This window comes from Lycorma delicatula, chromosome 1 (genome assembly GCF_047948215.1).
Source record: "Lycorma delicatula isolate Av1 chromosome 1, ASM4794821v1, whole genome shotgun sequence".
Taxonomy (NCBI): Eukaryota; Metazoa; Arthropoda; class Insecta; order Hemiptera; family Fulgoridae; genus Lycorma; species Lycorma delicatula.
The window spans coordinates 200199600-200224503 of record NC_134455.1 but is presented as its reverse complement, the minus strand read 5'-3'; the positions used below and the strand labels follow the sequence as shown (position 1 = coordinate 200224503).

General features: G+C 28.8%; 1 protein-coding gene across 7 annotated transcripts in view; it reads left to right on the top strand.

Annotated features, from left to right (window-relative positions):
• Hrb27C (Heterogeneous nuclear ribonucleoprotein at 27C) overlaps positions 1-24904 on the top strand; it is a 167750-nt gene that overhangs the window by 58967 nt on the left and 83879 nt on the right. For 5 of the 7 annotated variants that reach the window (XR_012756985.1, XM_075370489.1, XM_075370478.1 and 2 more), the window contains 3 exons: positions 4118-4200; positions 12784-12903; positions 16007-16139. Coding sequence is in view for 6 of the 7 variants with exons in the window: in XM_075370489.1 (XP_075226604.1) it covers positions 4118-4200; positions 12784-12903; positions 16007-16139 (336 nt within the window). In the remaining variant the exon portion in view is untranslated. The remainder of the gene's footprint in view (positions 1-4117; positions 4201-12783; positions 12904-16006; positions 16140-24904) is intronic. The other 2 variants (XM_075370499.1, XM_075370469.1) reach the window with 1 other exon arrangement.

The following is a 24904-nucleotide window of genomic DNA, read 5'->3' as shown; positions in this document are numbered from 1 at the left end:
ATGTAGTTTTATATTATGCCCTTTATAGTTAAATGAAAAATATTGTTTTGAAAAAAAAAACAAACAAAAAACAAGCAGTTTACTACTGTCAGTGACACAAAGAAGAGTAGTAGTAGTGGATTTTAAATTGTGTTATGAAGAAACAAAAAAACCACGTTTGACTAAGTTACATAATAAATTCTATTACAGATGAATTGTTATTTTAGTTGACAATTAATGAAATTGATACTCAGTTTTAGAAGTTATTTATGCTTTGACATATTAGTGAATAAAATTTAAATACTACTAAAGTGTCTAACACTACAGTAACTTCTACACTATTTTCTACAGTAATTTCTGATTGACCAGTTTTATGATTGTGATTTCAGGTGTGGTGAAAATTAGGTTGACAACAAGTTAAAAATATTTTTGTAAATTTATTACTTTGCCATTCTCATTTCCTACGTCAACCCAAAAATTGTTACAAAAAATATTGTTTGCCTAAAATAGTTAACAACCGAGTTAACTAGGCAAACAGGCTGACTAGGTTAACAGGCTGTGCTTGCTAATCTTGCTAAATTACCTCAAACCTATCCCTCCTTTATTCTTTTCTCTATTAATTTATTTATGGATGTATTCCTATAGCCCTTTTCAGTATTTTATTTACATTAGTACATAGTGACAAAAGGTATTAAATCTTGCAAGCTTGTCTTAAACCTGTTGTGATCTGTGAAGATATTCTACAAATTCAAATTCTCCATATGTAACAGTGATATTTAATTCACACTATCTCTGTTTTTCTTAATATTTTTACTTCATTAGGTATCATTTTCTACTAATATCTGAATTATAAAATTAATAGGTTATTATTGTTTTATTATGAATGTGGTGTTACTGTTGAATAGATTGAGGTTATTGTTGTTTTTACAAATGTTATGACAAATAGCCAAACAGGAAAACTAATTTGAAATAATGTTTGCAATATTGTTCTTCATATAGTTTCCTCAAATAGATACATAAGGCTTGTCTATTCTGATCTCTTCATATCTCTGTTGCATTTTTTGTCTATGCTTACAGATAAAACAACCCTTAATGTCTTTTCTATTTTTATTTAACTTGAAAACAATAACCAAAAGAGCACAGATATAATAATCTAGCTTTGTTTTTAGTAATAACTAAATAAAATTAATATTTTATTTTTTTGAATGCTGAAGCTCTCAGAATTTTTTATGAAGTAATTTACATCTTATTTAAAGAGAATGTGGATTTCAGATTGTAAAAACTTACATCATTCATAATTGTCAGAGGAAAAATGTGTAATTTTGAAAAAAATGTGTAAGATGAAAAAAAAGTGGAAATACATTTTGGTGTTCTACATAAATGTATATATTTAATCAAGGTCTAAACTGGTTCTTTTTTGTTTTATTTCTGCATTTTGCAATTTTGAAAATTTTGCCTTGTTTAATGTTAAATATATTTTAATTACTTTGACAAAAATTAGAGGAAATAAAGGGACCAGCATGTAGTAAACTGCAAATTAAACCCATGACAAGGGTTCTCTTAGTCAGCTCACAGTATTTAAATAAGTCAGTAAGCGGATTAAATGTTTGAAAACTGAGCAATTGCTGTAGAAACTGATTTAGTCTGTGCTGTATTTAGCATTAAAAATTAAGCGCAGTTGTTAAACTCAAGTTTTGTGTATGTATTATTACCATTGTTTTTCTTTTCTCAATTTTGTGAATTAAGTTTTTTTTTTATGAACTTACTACTTTAAAAGTATGTTATAGAAGTATATATAATATATATGTTAACGTTTGATGAGATTATTATATAAAATATGCAGTAACTACCCACATTAGTCAGTATGTGTGTATGATAATGTGTATGTATGTAATTTAAGTTTAATTGATTAATTTTAGTTTTATAAAATAAATATTTAACATTTGTTTGTGTCTGTCTTAGGTACTTATGAGTTTAATATAATTTATACATGTTAATATTTATTATAAACAGCCCCATTCCATTCCTCTGGGTGTGTTCTCTGCTGCCAAACAACTATCCCTTGAGTTTTTAATTTTGTTAACTAATTGTAGTATTTTGCTAATCCCAAAAAATAACATATTTAAATGTGTAACTCAATGTCATTACATTTAATGAATATTCTTATTTGATGATTATCTTATAATTTTCAGACTTTTGTCTTAATTTAAATTTAATTATGTAATTGTTAAAGTAGGAAATTTGTAATAGCTGAATATATTGAGGTTATTATTTTTACATTATATTTTGTATTATTAGAAGATGAACTGGAAAATAATTTATTGCGTGATTGGTTTTGTTATGTTATGGGAAATTAAATTATTTTGTTTATGATAGTCAGTATAGAAAGTAATTCAATAATATATCCTTCAGTTACTTTTATTTAGTTATTATTTTTACTATAAATACCGTTAAATCTGGTTACTTATAAGGTATAATAGAATTCTAGTTAGCATATTGTCCTTTTTAGTTAAATCATTTAAGTAAATAATGTGTATGTATTAGATAATTATTTACTTTGTAGTGTTTGACCATTACATTAAATTTATTTTCTAAATTATTCCTAGTTAAGGCTTTATAATATAAGTAGCATTTTAAGACAGTTTAGGTTTACTGGTTTTTATAATAACATTTATTAATTTATTTAGTTTTAAGGGAATTTAATGGTGATCTATTTACATATAAATTAATTATACTCTGACCATGTTAGTTCATACTTTAAGGACAATTTTTTTTTAAGATGTGGGAGTTTGTTTCTATATTGTAGATGTAGTGTTCATATATGTATATAATATATATATATATATATACTTAAGTTTAACATCCAGCATTTTCTTTTTTTATTGGTTTTGGTTATTATTAGAAGTTCACATTGCAGCTCTTCTGTTAATTTTAATTTAATTTAAATTATTAACTATAAAAATAAATTCTTAACAGAGTATTGTACATCAAAAGGTGCCATCAATATCTTTATTTTTATTTAATAGTAAATATTGTTACAAATCCCTAAAACATCATTCATCGATGTGATTTGGCTAAGTTGCTTGATAAAAGATAAAAACTGGTTTCAGTTTCAGTTTTTGAATTCATTTATTACAAATTACTTAAAATTCATGTATTTTTTTTGTCTTGATATGACTTTCTTCTGATTACATTTAAATAATTGTTAAACAAATTTTATCCCACTTCAAACTTTTTTCATTGTTGTATTCATCATTTTTTAAGGTTTGATAATTGTGCTTGCCAATTGCTGCCAATGATAATGTGTTAAGTTGAAGCGCAGTTATGTTAAATTTTAATAATTACTGTTTTCCGCCATTTATCTGTATAATGCTGTATTTTAAAACTTTTGGGTTTGCTCAAAGTTTTTTTTAAGACTATATATTTAATATTGTATTTACAGTTTATTAAAATTGATATCTTTTCACCTTTTATTTCGTACATTGAGAGATTTTACTGTCCACCTGTATCATATTATTACGCTCATGATTATTACAGTTTTTGGAATGTTTCATACCATAGCATATATAAAAAGGTACATTATAAGTTGACCTCACACACACATATACACACACACACACACACACACACACACACACACACACACACACACAAAATATATCTATATATACTCACATGTACATGCGTATACAAAAACACGCACATGCATATATATATATTTTTGTTTAGATACTTCTAAATTCTCATTGATTTATAGTATTTATTTACTTTAAAAGCTTTTTCTCCCTTAATCATTTTGAGCTTGTTAAATTGATTGTGCCCTATAAAATTTGTATAATTTTTCTTTATATATTTCGAGCCAAATCGCATCATATATTATCTGGTTTGTCTGTGGGGGAGAGATAAGGAAAATGATGTAGAAATATCACTAAAAAATGATGGTTGTCCTAAGTTAGGAGGAAATTGATCTTGAAGTGCGTTATAGAAGGGGTTTAGAAGGGGTCATGTAAAGGTCAAACACTGGATGGGACATGTTGGGCAGCAGAGTCCGTCGTTCAGAGTATCAGAATGCGGCGGATTGAATATGAATAAAAGGACAGAACTATTCTCAGTTTGGATTGGTTGGTGCCCTGTTTAGGCTTCGGGTTTTTGTCATTTGAGGATGAAGAAGCTGTGGAGAGGTGCGTTGCGGAGCATTTTGTCAACCTGAGTGGCAAACAGGTACTAATTATAAAAAAATTATCAAAACCATTCCAGTCCACACTGTCACTTGGGGATGTTTTATTATAATTTTATATCTTATTCCTTTATCTTTAATATTTATCTTCTTCTTATTTCCAAAACTCTTCACTATTTGCCTTTCTTTGCAAGTTCCTTGTCAAACTGTATGTATTGAAAAGAATTTTATGAAAAAAATTTTTTTTTGTGTAAGGTTTTTTCTTAACCACACTCAGGGTTTTTTTTAACTTTTATTTACCTACATTGTCATACCTTTTAGGTATGTAAATATTAACACTCATATTCTTTGTTAATATTATTATATCTTGGTTATACTGTTATCTTTGCTTATTTAGGCTATATCTTTATATGTAGAAGTTTTTTGATCATGTAATGCTTCATAATGTCTAGGTAATATGAAAACAGCCAGATTATTTAAACTTTTTGGTCTCAAATTTGATTCTACTTTTACAGTAAACCATTTCTGAAGTTTGTTACTTATGGTATATTTAAATTATTGATATAACTTCATCTTAAATGTTGATTAATTCACACCCATTTCTCTCCTTACCTAAGTAATGTGTTTTCCAGTGTTACTTTTCTGAAATTTCTAATTTGAGGAAATTTGGAGGTGTTTTTGTGATTATTTCACAGTTCGATTGTATTTCTTTAAGTTTTAGGTTTTACTTAAATGATGACAATCTAGATTCTTAAAAATTTTTTTTTATTCTCTTTCATACAGTTTGACATGGAACGAAATGTTTTAATTTTTTTTTCAGGTGTACAGTATTCTTTTAAAAGAATAGACATGTTTGTTTAAATATGAAAAATGCAAGGATTAGTTTTAATTAACAATAAACAGCACCTTCAAGATTTATGTTCAGCATTATATAGCTAGAATAAATCGAGTTAGGTGTTGTTTCTTGCTATTAAATTTAAAAATCTTGATTGCATTTATCACTAAATGCAATATGAAATAAAAATCATTTAACTTGCGGATATCTTAGCATCTTATAATTTTATAAAGTATAGAGCATCTAAATCGCCTTGTGGTAGAATGATGCTTATAAAATTGGGAGGTTATTTTGCTGCTCGTTTATCTGTTGTCTGATAATGTAATCATTAATAGATTTACTACCAGATAGATAGATAATCTATTAAAACATTTTAAACTCTAGTAGAGTATACCTTGTGTCTTTTTATTAGAAGTTTTTAGACCTCTACATTTTAATAATCATTTTAATAAAGGATGATTAGTTGTACCCTTCTCTATCTAAGTTTACTAGATACTCTGTTTGACTGATCTTTTGGCTGTTAGAAATTTTTATCGTTAGGAAGGGATGTTTTAGAAAAAAATTGAAGTTAACTATAACTTCAATGGAAGAAAAAATACAAATATATTAAACATGGTATTCTTGAATAATTTTGATAATTAATTAGTTAATAATTAATTGTCATAAATCTTCATGGGTTTTTCACACAAATTATACTGGTACAATGAGTAAGTTTGCCATTTTTAGAATTTGTAAGTGTAGGAATAGATATAAAAACTGTGACAGAAATTGGGAAGTGCAATGTGTTGTAATCTACTATAGTGGTTTTTAATTTAACCATCAAATTAACCTGATGACATCATTTGATGAGTATATGAATAATGAAATTCATAAGAACAGGATTAAAGATGACATTGGCATGCTCCTAGCTGAGGTAGAGGAAATCTAGATGTAATAACTTTCTGAGAGGATTACATGTTAATCATAATACAGTGATTTTATTAACGAGGTTTGTTTTCTTATGTTAGTTTACCACTCTTAAGAATTTCCTAACTCTGTGTAACATTACAGATTATTATTGTAGATAACATGTAAAACATCGTACACTGAATCCTGGGTAAGACTGGTGATTGGTTTTGTGAATTGGACAACTGTAAAAGCAATTGGATGTCAAGTGGTTTTAACAGACTTTTATCAAGAGAGTTATAATACTATACTATTAACATTTAACAACTATAACTATGTACTTTCTTTTGACTGTAACTATCATTGATGTAAAGTAAACTTTTCACACTGAATTCACCAACCAAACGTTTAATCTTTCCTATAGTTATGATTTTATCTGCTTTAAGGCTGGTTGATTTTCAGACTTAATTTATCCTTATAAAAAAAAGTTTTATAATAAAATATAATGAAAGTGTGCAATGCTATATATATCACTGATATAATTGCATGCGTGACAGACTTTAACGATGGGTCAATTGGATGTCAAGTGGTTTTAACAGACTTTTATCAAGAGAGTTATAATACTATACTATTAACATTTAACAACTATAACTATGTACTTTCTTTTGACTGTAACTATCATTGATGTAAAGTAAACTTTTCACACTGAATTCACCAACCAAACGTTTAATCTTTCCTATAGTTATGATTTTATCTGCTTTAAGGCTGGTTGATTTTCAGACTTAATTTATCCTCATAAAAAAAAGTTTTATAATAAAATATAATGAAAGTGTGCAATGCTATATATATATCACTGTTATAATTGCATGCGTGACAGACTTTAACGATGGGTCATTAGCATGGATTTATAAAAAATAACTTTATTGACTTATATATCCTTCTGTCACTTAAATCATTTACATTAAAAAATGAGGTATTTATTGAGCTAGTCATTAGCAGGAATTTGAAAAAATTATGCTTTAAATTGATGTTACGAACATGAATGTGATATTTTTCTTGTCACTTGAATGTGTTGCATTAAAAATAAGGTTATTTATTGATCTAGTATTGGTGTATTACTAAGGGATGATCAAATACTACTCAACAACCAGTTGACCATACTGTTGAAATAAAGCTGTGTTTTCTGATGTTGGGTTCATAAGCCTCATAGGCTTTGTACCAGGTTTGTGTAAGAGAGGCCTTTCCCGTAATGAAAATTTCACGATTATGAAGGGATGTGAACATTTCCTTAATAGGCATGGAGTTGTGGTGTGTGATGGGCCAAAGTAATGCTTTTAACAAGAGTGCGAATGTTCAACTTTCAAACATAAATTCAGGAAAAATTCACAGGCAACAAGTAAAGGGAAAAGATGAACAACAAAGTAAAATTGTGTAAAATTAACAAAATAAAATTTACATAATGTATTTATTATCATTACATGTTTTCTGTTATATTTATCGCTTAAAATATTGCTTTGTTATATTTTACTTTAAAACTAGACTAATCTGGTATTTAGTTATATATGCACAATACTTATTCAATAATTCTTTGTTAAGTGGTATTTGTACAATAAAGGTGGAAACAATAGATTGACTATATTCTAGCTTCTATTTGTCTCATATGACTCATATCATATAACATTTAGTGATTATATGATGCATATAAATGTATAGAAGATTTAAATATTTTAGTCAGTTAAATATTTTAGCTGACTTCAAAAGCTAAATTTTTAAATGATTAGCTCTGTGTAACAAAGTTACCCTTTCAAACTTAAGTTAACCCTGTCAAACTAAGTTAATTAGTAAAATAAGTATTAATTGTGTGCTGTTAATTGTTAGATTAATATTCCTTAGTGGGAAAATTTATATCTATATACTACTCAGTTTCTTGTAGTTTAGTGTGTCATTTTATAAACTTTTAATCAGCTTTTATGAATAGCAGCAGCCTCTCTCCCATCCATGTAGTCTTGCTATTGTTGTTTTGAAATTGGTAAAAATAAAGTTTTCTGTTTGTAAAGTAAGTGAATATTGCATTTGTATATGGGATTGTAGAGCTAATTTGAAAGAATAAATAATTGTAAAGTTTAGTTGAGTATTTTGTTTAACAAAACCATTTAATTCATTTATCACTTTTAATTGATTAAATCTTTATTATTCTCTTGAATGTGAATCAAATGTAATTAAGGAGGATATTACCTCATTTGTGATAGTTTTTTCTCTGATCTTTTATGATTCCATGTTGGATAGTTTAAAAATATGTATTGCACCTCATGATATTGATTGCGTGTTTGCAGAGATCAGAATGGAGTTGTATTCTATAGCAAACTGAAAGTAGTTAAGATTTAATGTTATGCTTCTATTGTCATCATTTGTAATTTACAAATCCAATTCATTTTTTAAATGTTTTCAGCTAGATTTCCATCCTTTGTATCACTAATTTTATTAATAAAGAAAAAGTTACTTTTTAGTGTAACAGAAAAAATTACAGCAATTCACTCTTGATAAACCAGATTGATGGATAAATTATTCACTGATGCTTCGGATATCTCTTTCAGTTTCTCTTAAGTGGTTATTGTTTTAAATTGTATACCTGCAGATCTCTTTGTGGAATGTAGGATCTTCATGTTGATCCAAAAGATCTTGTTTAAAATCTTTATCAGATTTGGCTTTTTAGCACAATTTTAAATCGTCCAACTATATACACAAAACAAAATGTTCACTAAGCACTTAACATTAAGTTGATTATGTGTTGAATAAACTTAAATCTATAAATCTTAATACTAATTATTGTTAGTCTGATTGCTAATAAAAATGCTCAGTTTGTAAAAATAAATAGTTGGATTGTTTTATTGAATCTTTTTGATGATTTCATTGTTGCTTCTTTAATTCAATAAATCTAACTTTGATTTTAATACGTGATTATGCTTTTGTGGGCAAACAGTTGAGGATTTAGGTAGCTTAATCAAGTTTTTAATTGTAGGTTTGTATTGCAGTAAAGGACAATGGATTTAAAGTGTTCGATTGCTAGTTCAACTGAACAAAGTTAACTGCAGTGGCACTATTAGCTTATGGATTCTCTTTTGACGATTGTTTTAATGGAATAACTTTATTATGAAAATGTGTTCATTTTTTAAAATGAAATTCTGATATGGCATTAAAATGACAAACAGTCAACATATTAGCTTGGTTAATATTTTCTGTACTTAATTATAGTTTTCACTTTTGGTAATATTGATATATACAGGGTGATTCAAAGAAATGGGAAATTTTGAAAGTTGTGCTGGCAGCTGTGGGCGATTAGTACTACTTGATAAGTGGCGCCAGCCTCTCTAATCTAATCTGCCATTTAGTTGTCAAAGATCCTTGGAGTGGTGTGCAACGTGCATTTGCTATCAAAGCGTTTTACAAAAACAATGACAGTGTGGAGGGAGCGCGTAGAGAATTTCGCCGTCATTTTAATCTGGGACCGCACGACCGTGTTCCATCAGCACATGCAATTAAAACATGGATATCTAATTTTGAGGAAACTGGTTCGGCAATGAAAAAGAAACCTCCAGTGAGTGAGCGAACCGTCCGTACACCACAGAATGTTCAAGCTTTACAAGATGCTGTCACACGAGTTCCACATCGGTCAATCTGTCGTCTCTCAGCATCTTTACAATTGCATAGTTCAAGTGTTCGAATAATGTTAGTGAAGGACTTGCAATTCCAATCATACAAGTTGCAGGTCGTCCAGGAACTGAAACCAAACGATGCAGTTTTGCGAGCACAATTCTGTAATGTAATGCTTCAGAAGAAAAATGATAACGAAGAGTTTGTTCACGAACTGTGGATGTCAGACGAAGCGCATTTCCACCTCAGTGGATTTGTTAACAAGCAAAATTTCAGATACTGGGCACAAGAAAATCCTACGCAGTTACACCAGCGTCCGTTGCACAGCCAGAAAGTGACCGTGTGGTGTGATATGTCATCTTACGGTGTTATAGGCCCTTATTTTTTTGAGGATGACAATGGTCTTGCGATTACAGTGACGTCGGCTCGTTATGTAGCCGTGCTTGAAACCTTTTTTGTGGAACAACAAAAGAGATTTCCACCGATTCTTAACACAGCCGGGTTTCAACAAGACTGAGCAACGTCACATACTGCATGAATATCGATAGCAGCTATACGCCGATTGTTTGGACAACGTGTCATTTCACGAAATGGTGACATTAGATGGCCTCTCATATCGCCTGATCTCTCAGCTTGCGATTACTTTTTGTGGGGTCACCTTCTGTTGTAGACCTGCTACAACAGAAGAACTGAAGGCAAAGATCTGAGAAGCAATTGTGGAAATTCCAGTTGAGATGTGAGGTCAAACCATGGACAATTTAACGAAGAGACTTCGTGTTTATGTAGAAGAGGTCACTTGCAAGATGTCATCTTTAAAAACAATAAACTAAAATGTATGTATCCTAAAATGGCAATTACATGAAATAAAATTCATTTTCTAAAAAAAATTTTTCATTAACGTTATTTAATTTTTTAAATTTCCCGTTTCTTTGAATCATTTTCATTGTGTGTGTGTGTGTGTGTGTGTGTGTGTGTGTGTGTGTGTGTGTGTATATATACACACAAGGCATGTGGTATATATATATATATATATATATATATACCACATGCCTTTTACATGCACACAGTGCCCCCCCCCACACACTATGCAGCCTATTGAATGAATATTATTTAAAATAACAAATGAGAGTTGATGAATAATAGATCATGAAGTAATAAGTAACATTAATTAAAATCTTATAAAAGTGTTCTGTGAGTGAATGACAGTATTGTGTGAAGCGATTATAGAGAAAAATGTCAAATATTTTTTTTTAAATCAATTCTTTTAATAACCATAATCCTCTAAACCAATACTAAGTAGTTTATATTTAATAGATCAACCCAAGTACAGAATAATTAAAATAGGATGACTTGCTTTATTTAGTTACACATAAGCAGAAGTGCTTAATTTGCATCATCAGCTGCATTTTATATAAACCTCAAATGTGCAATACATAGTATCATATCACATTCATTTACATTAAAATTTTTTTAACTATTCTAATTTTATTAAAAACATAAATCAAATCAGTTTTAAAAAAATCAACAAAATATAAATGAATAAGTGATAGATATTGTATTATGTTTTTTGAAATGTATATATATATTTTTTTAGTATTGGAAATTGTATGGTCTTGAGAATTACTAGTGAAATATTACACTTTTATTTTTGGTCCCAGGGATAAGTGATGCTACAAATTCTTTGAATTAGCTGTTAAGGAGGGAGAGGGAAGGTTTGCGTTTTTGACATTGAATCATCTCCTGAAATACTAACTTTTCCCTTTGGAAACCTGAATAATCAGATTTGATGATATTCAAACATAATTAATTACTCTTGTTTTTGCTGTAAATAATATTTTGTTAATTTTCTTACTGACATGATTATTATGTTTTACTTAATGCCAGATTTAGTGAACTAAATTTATGACTTCATAATTTTTATTAATGTTTTCTTATGCATATACTTGCTTCAGTTAATAAAGAAAGTACAGAATTGTATAAAGGTAATGCAATACTGAAAACTGTTAAAAATACCCTTTTACACTAAGAAATCTGTCCTCAATGTACACATGAGTTAGGTTTTATTCAAGTTTTAGTTATGTCTTTCTCTAAATATATATATATATATATATATATATAAATAATTCATTCATGGAAGTATAATTTTTCTTTGTATATTAAACAATTTTATTTCATTTATAAACAATGTCTGGTGCAGCACACATTTTTTATTGATGAAATTTAAATATTTTCCATGTTTTGATAAAAACTTAAGCAGAATGGTAATTATAAGGCATGCATTCAGTTATTGTTTAAAATAAAAATTTTCCCAAAGTTATTTTTATGAAAATTTTTACATAAACAAGGATTTGTTTATACATTATTGAATTTTATTCCTGCATGAAAAAAATTCTAGTACAAAAACTTATGTACGGAAAAGTCAGTGGTTGTATTAACACTAACCTTTTAGATAAATATAAATTCTTTGTTGCTGATTATTGTTTATGTTATGGGAGTAATTTTGTGTGTAGATACTATGTTCATTGGTTGGTAAGGCAATTTTTGTTTAATTATGCAATTGTATTTAAAAATGTTTGCAAAATGTGCCTATTTTACAAAGTTAATGCTACAGTTTTATTCAAGTTTCTTTATTCTTTTACACATTGAATGTGTACTGTATGCTTATATTTAAATTATATATGTATGTATTATTTGATATGACTAATCCAGTCTAAAAGGGCAAATTAATTCAAAGTAAAAAGACAGACAGACTGTAATCATTAATTTGAACATATATTCTGTGCTTTATGGATTATATAGGTGATGAATTTTCTATAGTTTTTTCTGTTTCACTTTTTTTGGAATTAGGATTAACTATTTGGGAAAATATACAGCCGTAAATACAAAAATGTGTGCGCACGTGCATATGTTTATAAATAGAATATTTACTTGTTTAAGATTAGTTAAAACCTTTCATAACATCAGTTTAGTTTCATAACATCATTTTTTTTTTTTTTAAGAGGATGTGGATTAGTTATATAATTGTTTTTACATTCACAAGAGGGATTTTATTAATTCATTCTGCTTACAGTTTTAATGCTTAAGTGATTATTTGTGCTTTATTTACTAGACTTTTTTGTTAATTTATAACCAGTAACTAAATTTTAATTTAGTTCATTTAAATTTAATGAATACTTTAGTTTTATTTTTATATACTCGCCTTTCTCTTTCAAATTAGTGTAATTTATGTTATAGATAATTGCTTCGTGTTAAACAGGTGGAAATCAAGAAGGCTGAGCCACGAGATTCAAATAAGATGAGTGATAACAGCGGCAGTAATCAGTGGGGACCCCCTCAGGGTGCTGGTCACATGACCATGGGAGGGGTGAGTTATAATGTACGATCAAGCTCCATGTTATTTTTTGTTTTATTTATAGTTCTTTGTTTTTATTAATTTTTGTTTTATTGTGTACTTGATTTATTATGCTTTAAAAATGTTAGTTATGTTTATTTAGCGAAGCAATGAAAGTTTTATTTTTTTGTTAAAAATTCAATTTTCCATGTACCTGGAGAATGTGGTATAGCCTCTGATCAAATTAGACTATACAGTTTTCTTACTTTTGTTGAAAATAAAAATTGTTTTATATCTCATAGTGGCTATTATCTATGTATCATAAAAGTTGCATTTCAAGATTCCTTACTTCACTTGAATCATATTATTGATTTTTTTTCAGTATAACTTAAATATTTTAGTATTGAATTTGGTTATATGAGAAATTGTTCATTGTTATATACATTAAAATGAAATGTGCTGTCAAATGTTATATACTGACAGTTATATATAATTGTCTGTTATAAATATATATATATATATATATATATATATATATATATATATATATATATATAAACTGTATATATTATATAAAAATATTTATATCATAATTTATGAATAATTGCATAATTATAATTATAAGTGTCAATTATAACGATAGTGTTGTATCTTCTGTTTTTTAAGATCTGCTTTGAATCTGGTTATACGTATACCTGTTAAATAATGAGGTAGGCTTAGCTACAGTGTAAATTGAAAAAATTTCAAACAAATTTTATGAGTGTGAGAAAAGCATTTGTGTTTTTGATATATAAAGACTTTTCACTAGTAATTTGTCATAACATATCCATATCCAAAATATCAATCAGTAGTACATACTTTTATAAGCACAATTAAAAAAAAAGACTTTACTGTATTGTTCCTTTAAAACAGTAGTAGTATTGTATTAATAATATAATTACATTTATATTTTTGCATTATTGTCCTATGTATGAAGCAGTGAGATGCTGTTAGTAGTAAAGAGTGAAGAATGTCTCTTAAGTAATGTCATTCAGATTAATCAGAAACATGCCTTTCATGAAGTAGGTTGTGTCTATAAATAACTGAATGCACTGGGTATTTTGTGTTATGATTTTATTTATACAGCCTGCTTTCTGTTATCTTTTAAGCTCTACATATTTACTGTTTCCAGTAGACTGTTCAGCAGGCAAATAGTGCACACTTTTTTAAAAAAAAAAACATTGGAAATTTTCATTTGAATAAAGTAGTTTGGCTAATGAAAGAGAACTTGAGTTCTTAATGAATAAAATACATAGAATTCGCATCATATTGATTTTTGGTACAATTTTTTTTTTTTTAAAGTACATCTTAATCGATTGTCTTTTTTTATAATATTTTATCTAAAACATTTAAATGGAATTATCATTCTGATTTTTTGAATTCTACATATTAATTTTTTATTGTAATGAATTTTATATTTAATTGGGTTTACTATAGTGTAAACCTAGACTCCTCATAGTTTACAATATCATTTTCTTCATGACAATACAATTCCCAATCTTTATTATTCTTTTTTATGGTTATATGTTGAATGTTGGTCTTTTTGTTTGATTAAAATTTTGATAAAAACCAAATTATTTGTAAAAGAAACAATTTTTAACTTTCCATTGAGTGGTTAAAAGTGATTTATTTTACTCTAGTTAGTGTAATATCCATAGTTATATCTTGTTAATAGTTTTGGCAGTTGGGGATTTTATTCTACAAGTTACAAAAAAACTATGTAAAAGTTCCTAAATTTACTGTATAAAGAAAATGTTTAAAAAACTACTTGCTTAATTACAAGGTAGTAGAGTAGTTCCTTCTATATAGATCGTATGATCCTTTTTTTTTACGATTAGAAATGCTTCTTGAAGCCATCTCTAATTGGGGTATATATTATCTTCTGCAATTCATACTGGATATCTGTGTTATCCAAAAATTGTCATTCTTTTGTTTTAGTTTTGGAAATAGGAGGAAGTTGTGTAAATTAAGGAGTAGGAGAGATTACCTTGTTAGTAACAATTCATCTTGTATGAAGACAACTTGTCTAAGCTTGTGGAATGTGATCTGGCACATAGTAACGTGTAGCTGTAGGGGATAGAGTTGCTGCAGTAGGGGGGGTCTACATTCTCTGAATCGTATACAATATTGATACTGTAACTGAAAAGTAACAATGGACACACTATTTTTAAAATGCTTGTAATAATAAAAATATGTTTATATTTGGTCCAAAATGTTCTTATATTACATTTGGTTAGTTTCAGTTTATATTTGTGCCAAAATGTGCTTATATTATATTTTTTTAGTTTCCATAGCAGTTTTGCAGAGTTAAAAAAAAAATTTGATGCAAATCTGTTTCTCATTAATGTAATCAAGTATCAGTTTACCCAAGAGTCACAAATGACACCAAGCCCTGTGTTCGTTTAGTCACAAGAAACAGAACCGAAGATTCACATAGCACGATGCGACGAGGCTGACTGAATAAGTGCAGCTTACAGTACTTGGTGATAGAAAAATAAAACACTGGTTATATTGTGCCTCATTCAAATTCTGGGAAGTTTGAGGGTTGGTTGCTTCTTGGATCTTTCAAAATCTATGCCTGCTGTGAACATAACTCACTGGGAAAACTGATCAAAACTACAGAAGTTTATGTAGAAATTCTTCTAAATAAACTTCTGTAAAAGTAATGTAACTTAAACATTAATTTCCTGTATTGGAAAGTTTAAGCATGTGTAAGTTGAACGGATGGAAATGTTCCTAGATATAACAATGGTTTAAAAATTGTTGTAGTTGAATTGAGGGTTAACCTTGAAACTTATTTTTGTGTTAACATCTTTATATCCAAAAAAGAATTGTTAAATTCTTAAATTTACATTGAATTGTTTTTATTCAAACATTAATTCAATAAAAAAATAAAAAAAAGTAAATTTAGTTAACAGCAATTTAAGTTGTCTGCTTGCGTGCTCATCAGATTAATTAATTAATGAGCATTTCTTTGAATCATTTCCTTCTGTATTCTAGTTTTGTCATGTTAAGTTTTTTAATATTTTTTTCTTTTATATATTATTTAATTACAGCAATAGGTTAATCATTTCATAACGTACTAATTTTCCTTAATTTGATGTTGCAGGGCATGGGTATGGGCACTCCAAGTGGTCAAATGGGTGGCCCCATGGGTGGAATGGGTCCAATGGGTCCTGGTAGTATGATGCAAGGTTATCCTCAGAGTTGGGGATCTACTCCACAAACACAAGGATATCCAGGTCTGTATTTAGTATAAATGTTTACATAGCATTATATTGCATTAGAATGTTATTGTGCTGTATGTCTTTGTTATGTTTGAAGGTTATGGTAGGGTAAGATTTCTAAGATTTGTTATTTTTTTTATTGTTTGCTACGATTGCAATTATTTTTTGTGGATTAAAATGTTTAATTTATGTTTATGTAAGTATTTATTGATTTGCATTGAGTGTATATGAAATCTCTAGGGATTGTACATTTTTATATTATTACTTATCCTTTTTCCCAGAAACTCCCTTACCTTTCACCTGTACATACGGTGTATGGGTATACTTAAGGTACGTTAATTATTTTTTATTATTTTAGGTATTTTATTTGTATAAATAAGTTATTTTCAATTATTGTAATGTGTTAGCAGTTACTGTTCTATTTTGACTTGTGAGTACCTTTTAGGAATTTTTGTATTTGATGTATGTTGTTCAAATGAGATTTAGGTGTTTAAATTCAGGTATTAATATGTTTAATAGTATTTCTGATGATTGATATTATTGTTAGTAAAGAATTATCCGGTGAATTTAAATAGTTCAGTTGAACAGTATCAAATAGTTCACACCTTTAATTTAACAATGAATCGGAATGTCAGTGTACCTTGATTAGGAATTAAATTATATTTGTAATATCAGAATTATTTAGCCATTAAACTGAAGTTTCCCCATTTATTTAAAAAAAAAAAATTACATTTAAAAATGAATCGAAGAAAAAAGTATCTGGAGTGCTAAAAAAGTTGGTTAATAATGTTGCTTCCAGCATGGTGAAGAAAAAGGGTAGTATTGCTTTTCAATGTCTGAATTTGGAATGGCCTTCTTGTTGCTAATGTATGGTGTCCATTGCCAATGATTATGATCTACGTGTGTATCTTTTTGCTTTTAGTACTATTAGAAAAATCAAGGAAGTGTTAACATATGTAGATATGCAACTATGAGATTTCAAAATTCCCATCTCAAGAAGACAGAAAATAATTTTCACCAGTGCAAACTTGACTCAACATAAGAAGATTTCTAAGTTTGAACTGTTTCAATGTTGTAACTAAATATTTATTATACACCAGTTACAGGCTGTTTTGTATTATGTTTTATCGGCTCAAGAAAAATATGTTAACATGAAGGAATATGTTACATTTAAAGGAAAATGCAGGAATATTGTTTTTCCCTTTATTTTGTTATATTAACAAAACAATTCTGTATAGTTAACATATGCTAAAATACAATATAATATCTTACAATTGCTGGTCAGATTTAAAATAGTTAGTTACTATTTTGGGAGCAAGTACGGTTTAAAATAATGTTGTACTTCTAGCTAGTAATCTGGTCAAATTTTTTTTATTTCTAATTCTTTTTTTCCTATCGTAAACAATTTTATAGCAAATGGTAAATGTCTTTTTTTGGAGGATTAACTAAAAGGACAGACGATATCAGAACTAAAGAGACTCTGGGACAGGCAGTGTGGAACAATAATAAATAACCTTTTTTTGTTCTAAAAACATTGTGTTAGGCATACTCTGGACTCTGCAAGTGTGTGTATAGGCATAATCTGGACTTGGCAAGTGTGTGTGTGTTTGTGTTGTGTTAAATGGAAATAAAAAATTTCAGTTTTGAAAATGTAGGAATTTATTCAGAATGCATGTAGAATGGTTGGTTGTTAAACCATTTAGCATAAAGTTTTTCATAGTTAACTTATTTTATGGGAGCAATGTAGTGATTTGATAAAACATCTTATCTGAACTCAATTTTTTTCAAATGTGATTCAGTTTGTCTGGTGTGTCACTTCTGCAATTGTATCAGTAATCCAGTTGTTTAGTACAACATAGGAAGATAATAATAACCAGAATTACTTATATCTTATAATCCATAAAGATCTGAGTGAGTGATGTCAAATATGGGAAATGAGGTAAGTAACTGGGTCAGCCGGACCAATCCACTGATGGGGAGTAATAAAAAAATTTTGAACTTTGTGTGGTAGTGACAAATTTATAAAAACTATAAACAGTTTCATAAACTAAAATTTATACCGTGACTATTTTCGATTTGGTTAATATAAATCATGTGAAATTTAAAACCAGAAAATTATTTTCAGCTAACTTGTTGTGGTGTGCTAACTTAACAAATGTGTCTATGGATTAATTTATAAATTTGTTTACGTAGGAAGTGTTTGTTTATAGAATGCCTATATCTCAATAAACATGTCACATTAATATTTGTGGACTGTGCATGAAGCTCTCCTTATCAATACCACTGCATAATCAGACATATTATCTGCTGATGTCATTGACTTTGGAAAAATTTTGGAAACAGGTATAAAAGGAGGTTTACTGGGAGGGTCGTAACCATGATGGCAGTGAAATTAATTTGTTCTATGAAATCCAATCTATGAGTGCTTCATAGCAGTGAAAGTAACTGATTATAATGAAGAAATCTGTTTTAATATTGTATCTCATAAGACAAGCTTTATATGCTTTGCTTCAAACTTACATTTCAACTGATTCTGTAGTATTCGTAGTAAATGTGATAGACATCTCCATGTTATAAAGTTGTTTTTAATTTTTTTTTTGTACTATCATTATATTGGTATGCTGATGACACATCTTCACAAGTATGGCAAGCTCTTATACCACAGTGAGTTAACTGAAAGTAAAGAAATGACTGGTTTATTGATTTCACTCAGTCTATTAACCAATTCCAACATATTCCCTCCTCCCCGATGTAGAAAAAATAACTTTTAAAAGGATTTCTATTAATACAAGTTCTCTTGTTTTTCAAAATAAACAAAAGATTGCTCTGCTTGAAATTTGTTCCGTGGGGAAAATGGCATGCTGTGATGATTTATTTTATAAAGGATAAAACAAAGTGAAATTCACTTATATTAGAAAGTATAGAAAAAGTGTATTACCCATGAACAGTGTATGAGTGAACAGTTGAAATATGACAGAATAAAATCATTTCTATTTCTGGGTTTTTAAGGTTCTTATTGAAGAAGCATCAAAGTTAAACATAAATCTAAACTTTCTGTCATTGATGAAATGGCCAAGGAGAAAATAATTGTTCGTTCTTTGTTTACTACCATATCATGGCAAATTTAATACTTTTATGCTTGTATGGGGAGTTGATTACATAGCATTGACTACAGTAAGTGTTTCACAATAGAAAAATTTCTGTGATCACATGAAAGAAGTAGAAAATGAAATGTGGCAAGCAGACTACCTGCAAGATGATATAGAAACTAATAATTCACCTGAACCATGAAGAGTCTGAGTCATAAATATGGTAATACTGATAGAGTCATTAGGCATTATGCCATTACATTAAAAATTTAATGGACAGTAAATGTTTAGCTTAATTAGTATAACATTTACTAAAAGTATATTCTGTAAATTTTTTAAAAGTATATATATATATATATTTTTTGGATGCCAATGGAATTTCAATGTGCAAAAAGTGAAAAAAAAAAAAAACTATCTTAATACAGCTACTCGGAATTTTTTAATTGAAAATTGATAAAATTAAATTTAAAAAAAATCTGCACTCTGTGAAACCTTATGTTGCTTTTAGTATTAGTTTTTACAAATTGTTTGACAGCATTTCAGATATTTTATCACATAACTAAAATTTTTAAGTGTTTGTAAATATCTGTTGTTATAAAAAAAAGAAAAGAAATTATATTGATAATACAGGGGTGGGGTGATGAACTGCCGATAACTGAATAGAATGTTTTCATTGTGAACAGTAGTTATAATTCTACTATTCAATAATAGTTGTACTTGAATTACATTATCGATTTGGATTTTTTAATATAAATTTTTTCTGTTTTATTTTATTTTGGTTATGCACTTTTTGCTAATGCTTCTCAGTTAAATTGGCTAACTACATGCTGCAGTGTGCATTTTTAGTGTTCATTCTTGTCACATTCTTTTATTTTACTATTGCTATATACTTTTATTTTATTTTGGTATATACTTCTGTAAGATTACTTGCTACAAATTCTCCAAGTAACTTTGTGGGAGAATACAATCTTTGGTGTGTGATGAACTTCCATTAGGCAAAAACCTCAAATATCTATAAAGAATTTTATAGCAACACTTCCTCTACTAAAAGAAAGATGTTAAATAAAAGCAGATAAGATAGTTAGCTAGCAATAATAGATACTGATTATTATTGGGACAAACAGGAGAAAAATCTTCATATTTCAAAACAATTAAATTAATGATTTTTAAACGTGGATGTTAATTTTATTAAAATTTGTTAATGTTAAAAGACATAACATGTGTGCTTGTGCGCGCATGCAAATGCAAACACACACGCACACACACACACACACACACACACACACACACACACACACACACACACACACACACACACACACACACACACACACTGAAATTGTGGGGGAGTAGAATCCCTGTTATTTTGAATTTAATGTTAATAGTGATCAATGATAAATCAGATTATCATAAGATCAGATTATTAATGCAGTTTCATCTGTTTTATCCCACTTATTTGTTTTCCATTAATTTTGTTCAGTAAACAGTTTTCATCTAGTTTTATTGTCAGTGACATTTTTATAAAAACATCAGTTAATAACATTATAGAGCAGTTGGAAGTGTGTCCTCTCTTAGAAAATATGATGTTTATGTGTAATCTCTGTATTCAAATCCATTGTTGTGTTTGTGTGATTTTATTTTTCTGTTAGAAACCACCAGTTTTTTCTGCGTAGATTTTTCCTTAGCAGTGATGATAGACAAAGTATGGTATACATAATTTCTTGATGCATACATTTATATCCAAATTGCCATTAAATTTTACCTAGTATTTGCTATTTTAAAAAAATAGAGATATGAGTGATTATTAAATTAATTTTTTTTTATGCAAATTAATTAAAATATTAATTATAGCATATGTTCGAATTGTGAACTTTTTATTTATACATTTTGTATTGTAAATATGTATATGAAGACCTTGAATGTTCTGTAAAAGTTGACATAATTAAAAAAGTTTACTTTAAAAAAAAAATTGTTTGTAGTAATTTCCATATTTACATTATTTCTAAAAAAAAATATTAGTAATTGTTGACTATAAGTGCTACCTGTGGTAGTATTCTTCACTGTGTAAAGTTAGTCAACTAGACATAAAAGTTTGAAACCAAAAGATGATTATCATCTTTCATATAAGATAGATTGTTGTAAATTTCAATAAATATTTTGATGACTGATGTTAGTGGTTTCACTTGCACGACTGATATTTCAATTTAGGCATATGTTTACTATGCATTTCTGCTGGCAACAAAAACTCCATATTATACTTTTACAGGGTATTAAGACATACATTTTTGTTTTCTTCCCTTAGATGCATCTAACTCCCAAACATTTACAAGTTCTTTACCATGTGAATTTTAGCCAGTGTAATATTTTGAAGGTTTGAAATAAACCTCCTAATTTTACACTTCGTGCACATTATGTGGCTGTATTGAGCTGTCTTAAACTGGTAGAATAGTGTAATGTCAGCTACGTGTAGTATTGTCATGAACAAAACAAATGTTGGAAAAGATAAAATTTATCCACTGGTTTACAAAACATTTCTGTATATGCACAATTTGATCATTTAAAAACTGCAGGATGGTACATAAAAATTTCTAAAGTTAAACGAAAATTCTGTAAAATTTGCAGGTTAGGAAATTAGCATTGGTTTTTAGTGTAAATGGCAGTCTGGCATTAGTTTTGGACTTTCATTTAATATGCAATGATAGCAAAAACATTTATTTATCTTTTGCTAGGGTCATACCTTTATAAATATATAAAAATGAATATTGTTAGGTGTAGGTGTGTACATATATATATATATATATATATATATATATATAAAATTTTCATCTTTGTTAAATTTGAGTGATTTGTATCCCTGGAAAGAACAAAAAATTCTGGACAATTTGATATAAAATTTGTTAAGGAATTCCAAAAACTTAAAATTACTCACTATGAGGAACATAAGCAGCTGCAGTCATCTAAATGAAAATTTTGTGCTGATTTCAGTTATGTTAGGAAAATTTACTAGTATGAGTGCTAATACATAAATTTATTTGTAGTTATTGTTAAAAAATTATTGTTGTGCTTCATTAGGGCTTTTAGTTGCATCTTCTTTACCTGGATCTCAGCAATCAATATTGATTGTTCTTTTGTTTCAACAAGAGGTGGAGACCCAGGATCAGGGCAATCTTCATCACAATCCGAAGAATTTTATCAAAAATATAATTTTTCTTTTATAAGATAATCCTGTTGAGGTAATGACTCCAGGGAAGTCACTTGAGGCTCAGTCTCGGTTGTTACTATATGTTTTACAGGAGAAGATTCTGCTAACTTCTTTGTAAAAACTATTTGTTTTCATAAGAAAAACAGAAATGGCTGAACTGAGTGATCTTATTTATTTGTTTAATAATTTTCCACTCTTATTTAAAAAATAAGTAAACCAGTCATAAACTCATTTACAAATATATTTGCTTTCACTTCCTGTGATTACAAGTTGGGTTAAATCGGATACAGCAGAATCTTGTAATTTCTGCTAGCTTTGCCAGTGAACTAGCTTTTCCTTTATGGCCTTTTATCTTACCTTTGTAAATCATATGGATAAGGTTAAGGTCACTTTTGCATCCGGTGTAAGGGTTTTACAAAAATAACATTTTACGCTATCTAATGTAACATATGAAATAAATGAGTGTAGGTAGTGATTTCTACAATACATTAAAAATTTCATTTATTTGACCTGAATTACAAAAACAGCTGTACTGAGAATTTTGCCTGGTGAAGATAAGGTGGCTTGTCCAGTCAGAAAAGGACCGTATTAGTCTGAATTTTTCAACATATGTGGATTATTTGTTTAACAACATTGTCCTGATTTTCCTGTGGGCACGTGTATATATACATACACACACATACAGGTGATTCAGGAGGATATGGCAATACTTTGATACCTCATTCTAGAGGCTAAAAATAAGAAAAAAAGTTCATTAAACATAGGTCCGAAAATGCTTTGTTAGCGAGTTATACAGGGTGAAAGATTTTCCCGAGTTTCAGTTCCTCCGGGTAAATTAAGCCTTTCTGAAATTCTGGGAAGGTCAATTAAGGAGCAAATTCAATTGTTTCTTATGGTTTTTGAGCTGGGAAATCGACAAAAAATTAGGTCCCAGTACTGATATCCCATGTAAAACACGAAAAATAGGGCCAAAAAACATATTTTTTTACATTTGACGTATAATAACGTTGTTAAATTGGCAACAAATCATACATTTTTTAAACATATATTGCAGAGAATTTAATTTTAAGAAGATTGATGTAAATAATGTCTACAGAAAACAAATAGAATTTTTAACATCTCGACTCTTATTAACAACAAAACCGACGAAAACTTAGAAGAAAAAGAAAACAGATATGTCTAGTAGGTACAATAATTTTAGACCTACGGAAAACATGTTGGCAACACTGATTTTTTCATCACAATTTGTTTAAATACTACTCATTGTCTGTTAATTATGGCAATGTGTTAAATCTTTCGCTGATTAATTGTGTATACAGCACTAAAAGTGAAATTCTGTTTAGTTTTGTTTTGAAAAATGCCGCATATCTTTACTAATGCCGAATATGCAGACATGATTTTCATCCATGAATTTTTGCAATGGAAGTGCTGCAGCAGCGGTTACGGAATATCGGCATAGGTATCCTGGTCGTGTTGTACCAAATCGTAAAGTATTTATTAGAATTTTTAATAATCTTCGTGAGAATGGTACACTTCCCATTGCTTATTTCATCTGAACGACAAGCAAATCATGCCGATGAAGGTGAAAACATTCTGCAGATGGTTCAACGTAGTCCGGCAACGAGCACATAATTAATTTCAACATGGTTCAATATTTCACAAAGTAGAGTATGGAGGACATTAAATAATAATGGATTGCATCCTTTTCATATTCAGAAAGTGCAACATCTCCAGCCTGGTGACTACGCCAGCCGCCTGCAGTTTTGTCAATGGGTTAATAGGGATCAACATTTAATTCCATTTATACTATTTTCGGATGAAGGTACTTTCACTCATAATGGAATAAACAACACACAGAATGCGCATCGGTGGTCTGAAGAAAACCCACATGCTACAGTGGAAATTTCCAGCAATGATTTTCAGTGAATGTTTGGTGTGGTATCATAGATGACCAATTAAATTAATTGGTCCTCTCACCCTACAACATCATGTCACAGGGAGAAATTTTCTGGAATTTTTACGTAATAAATTTATTATATTGCTGGAAAATATATTCTTAGCAAAACGAATTAAAATGTATTACAAACTTAGCAAAATGCTTATCCCCTTAGCAAAATGAATTAAAATGTATTACCAACTTGATGGAGCTCCTACACATTTCACTAATGAAGTAAGGCAATGTCTTGATGAAAGGTTTGCTGGTAAATGGATAGGACGTGGAGGGCCGGTTAATTGGCCACAGAGATCCCCAGACCTCACTCGGTTGGATTATTGTTTGTGGGGATGGTTGAAAAATGAGGTTTACAAGCAAAAAGTAGACAATGCGATGAACTGATTGGTCGCATTCTCAACACTGCAGCTATAATCAAGAAATGCAAAGATAGCGTTAGACTGGCAACATAAAATCTAGTACAACGCGTTGAAAAGTGGATTGAACAGAACTGTGGCATTTTTGAAAATTATTAAACCACATAAAATACTACTTGTAA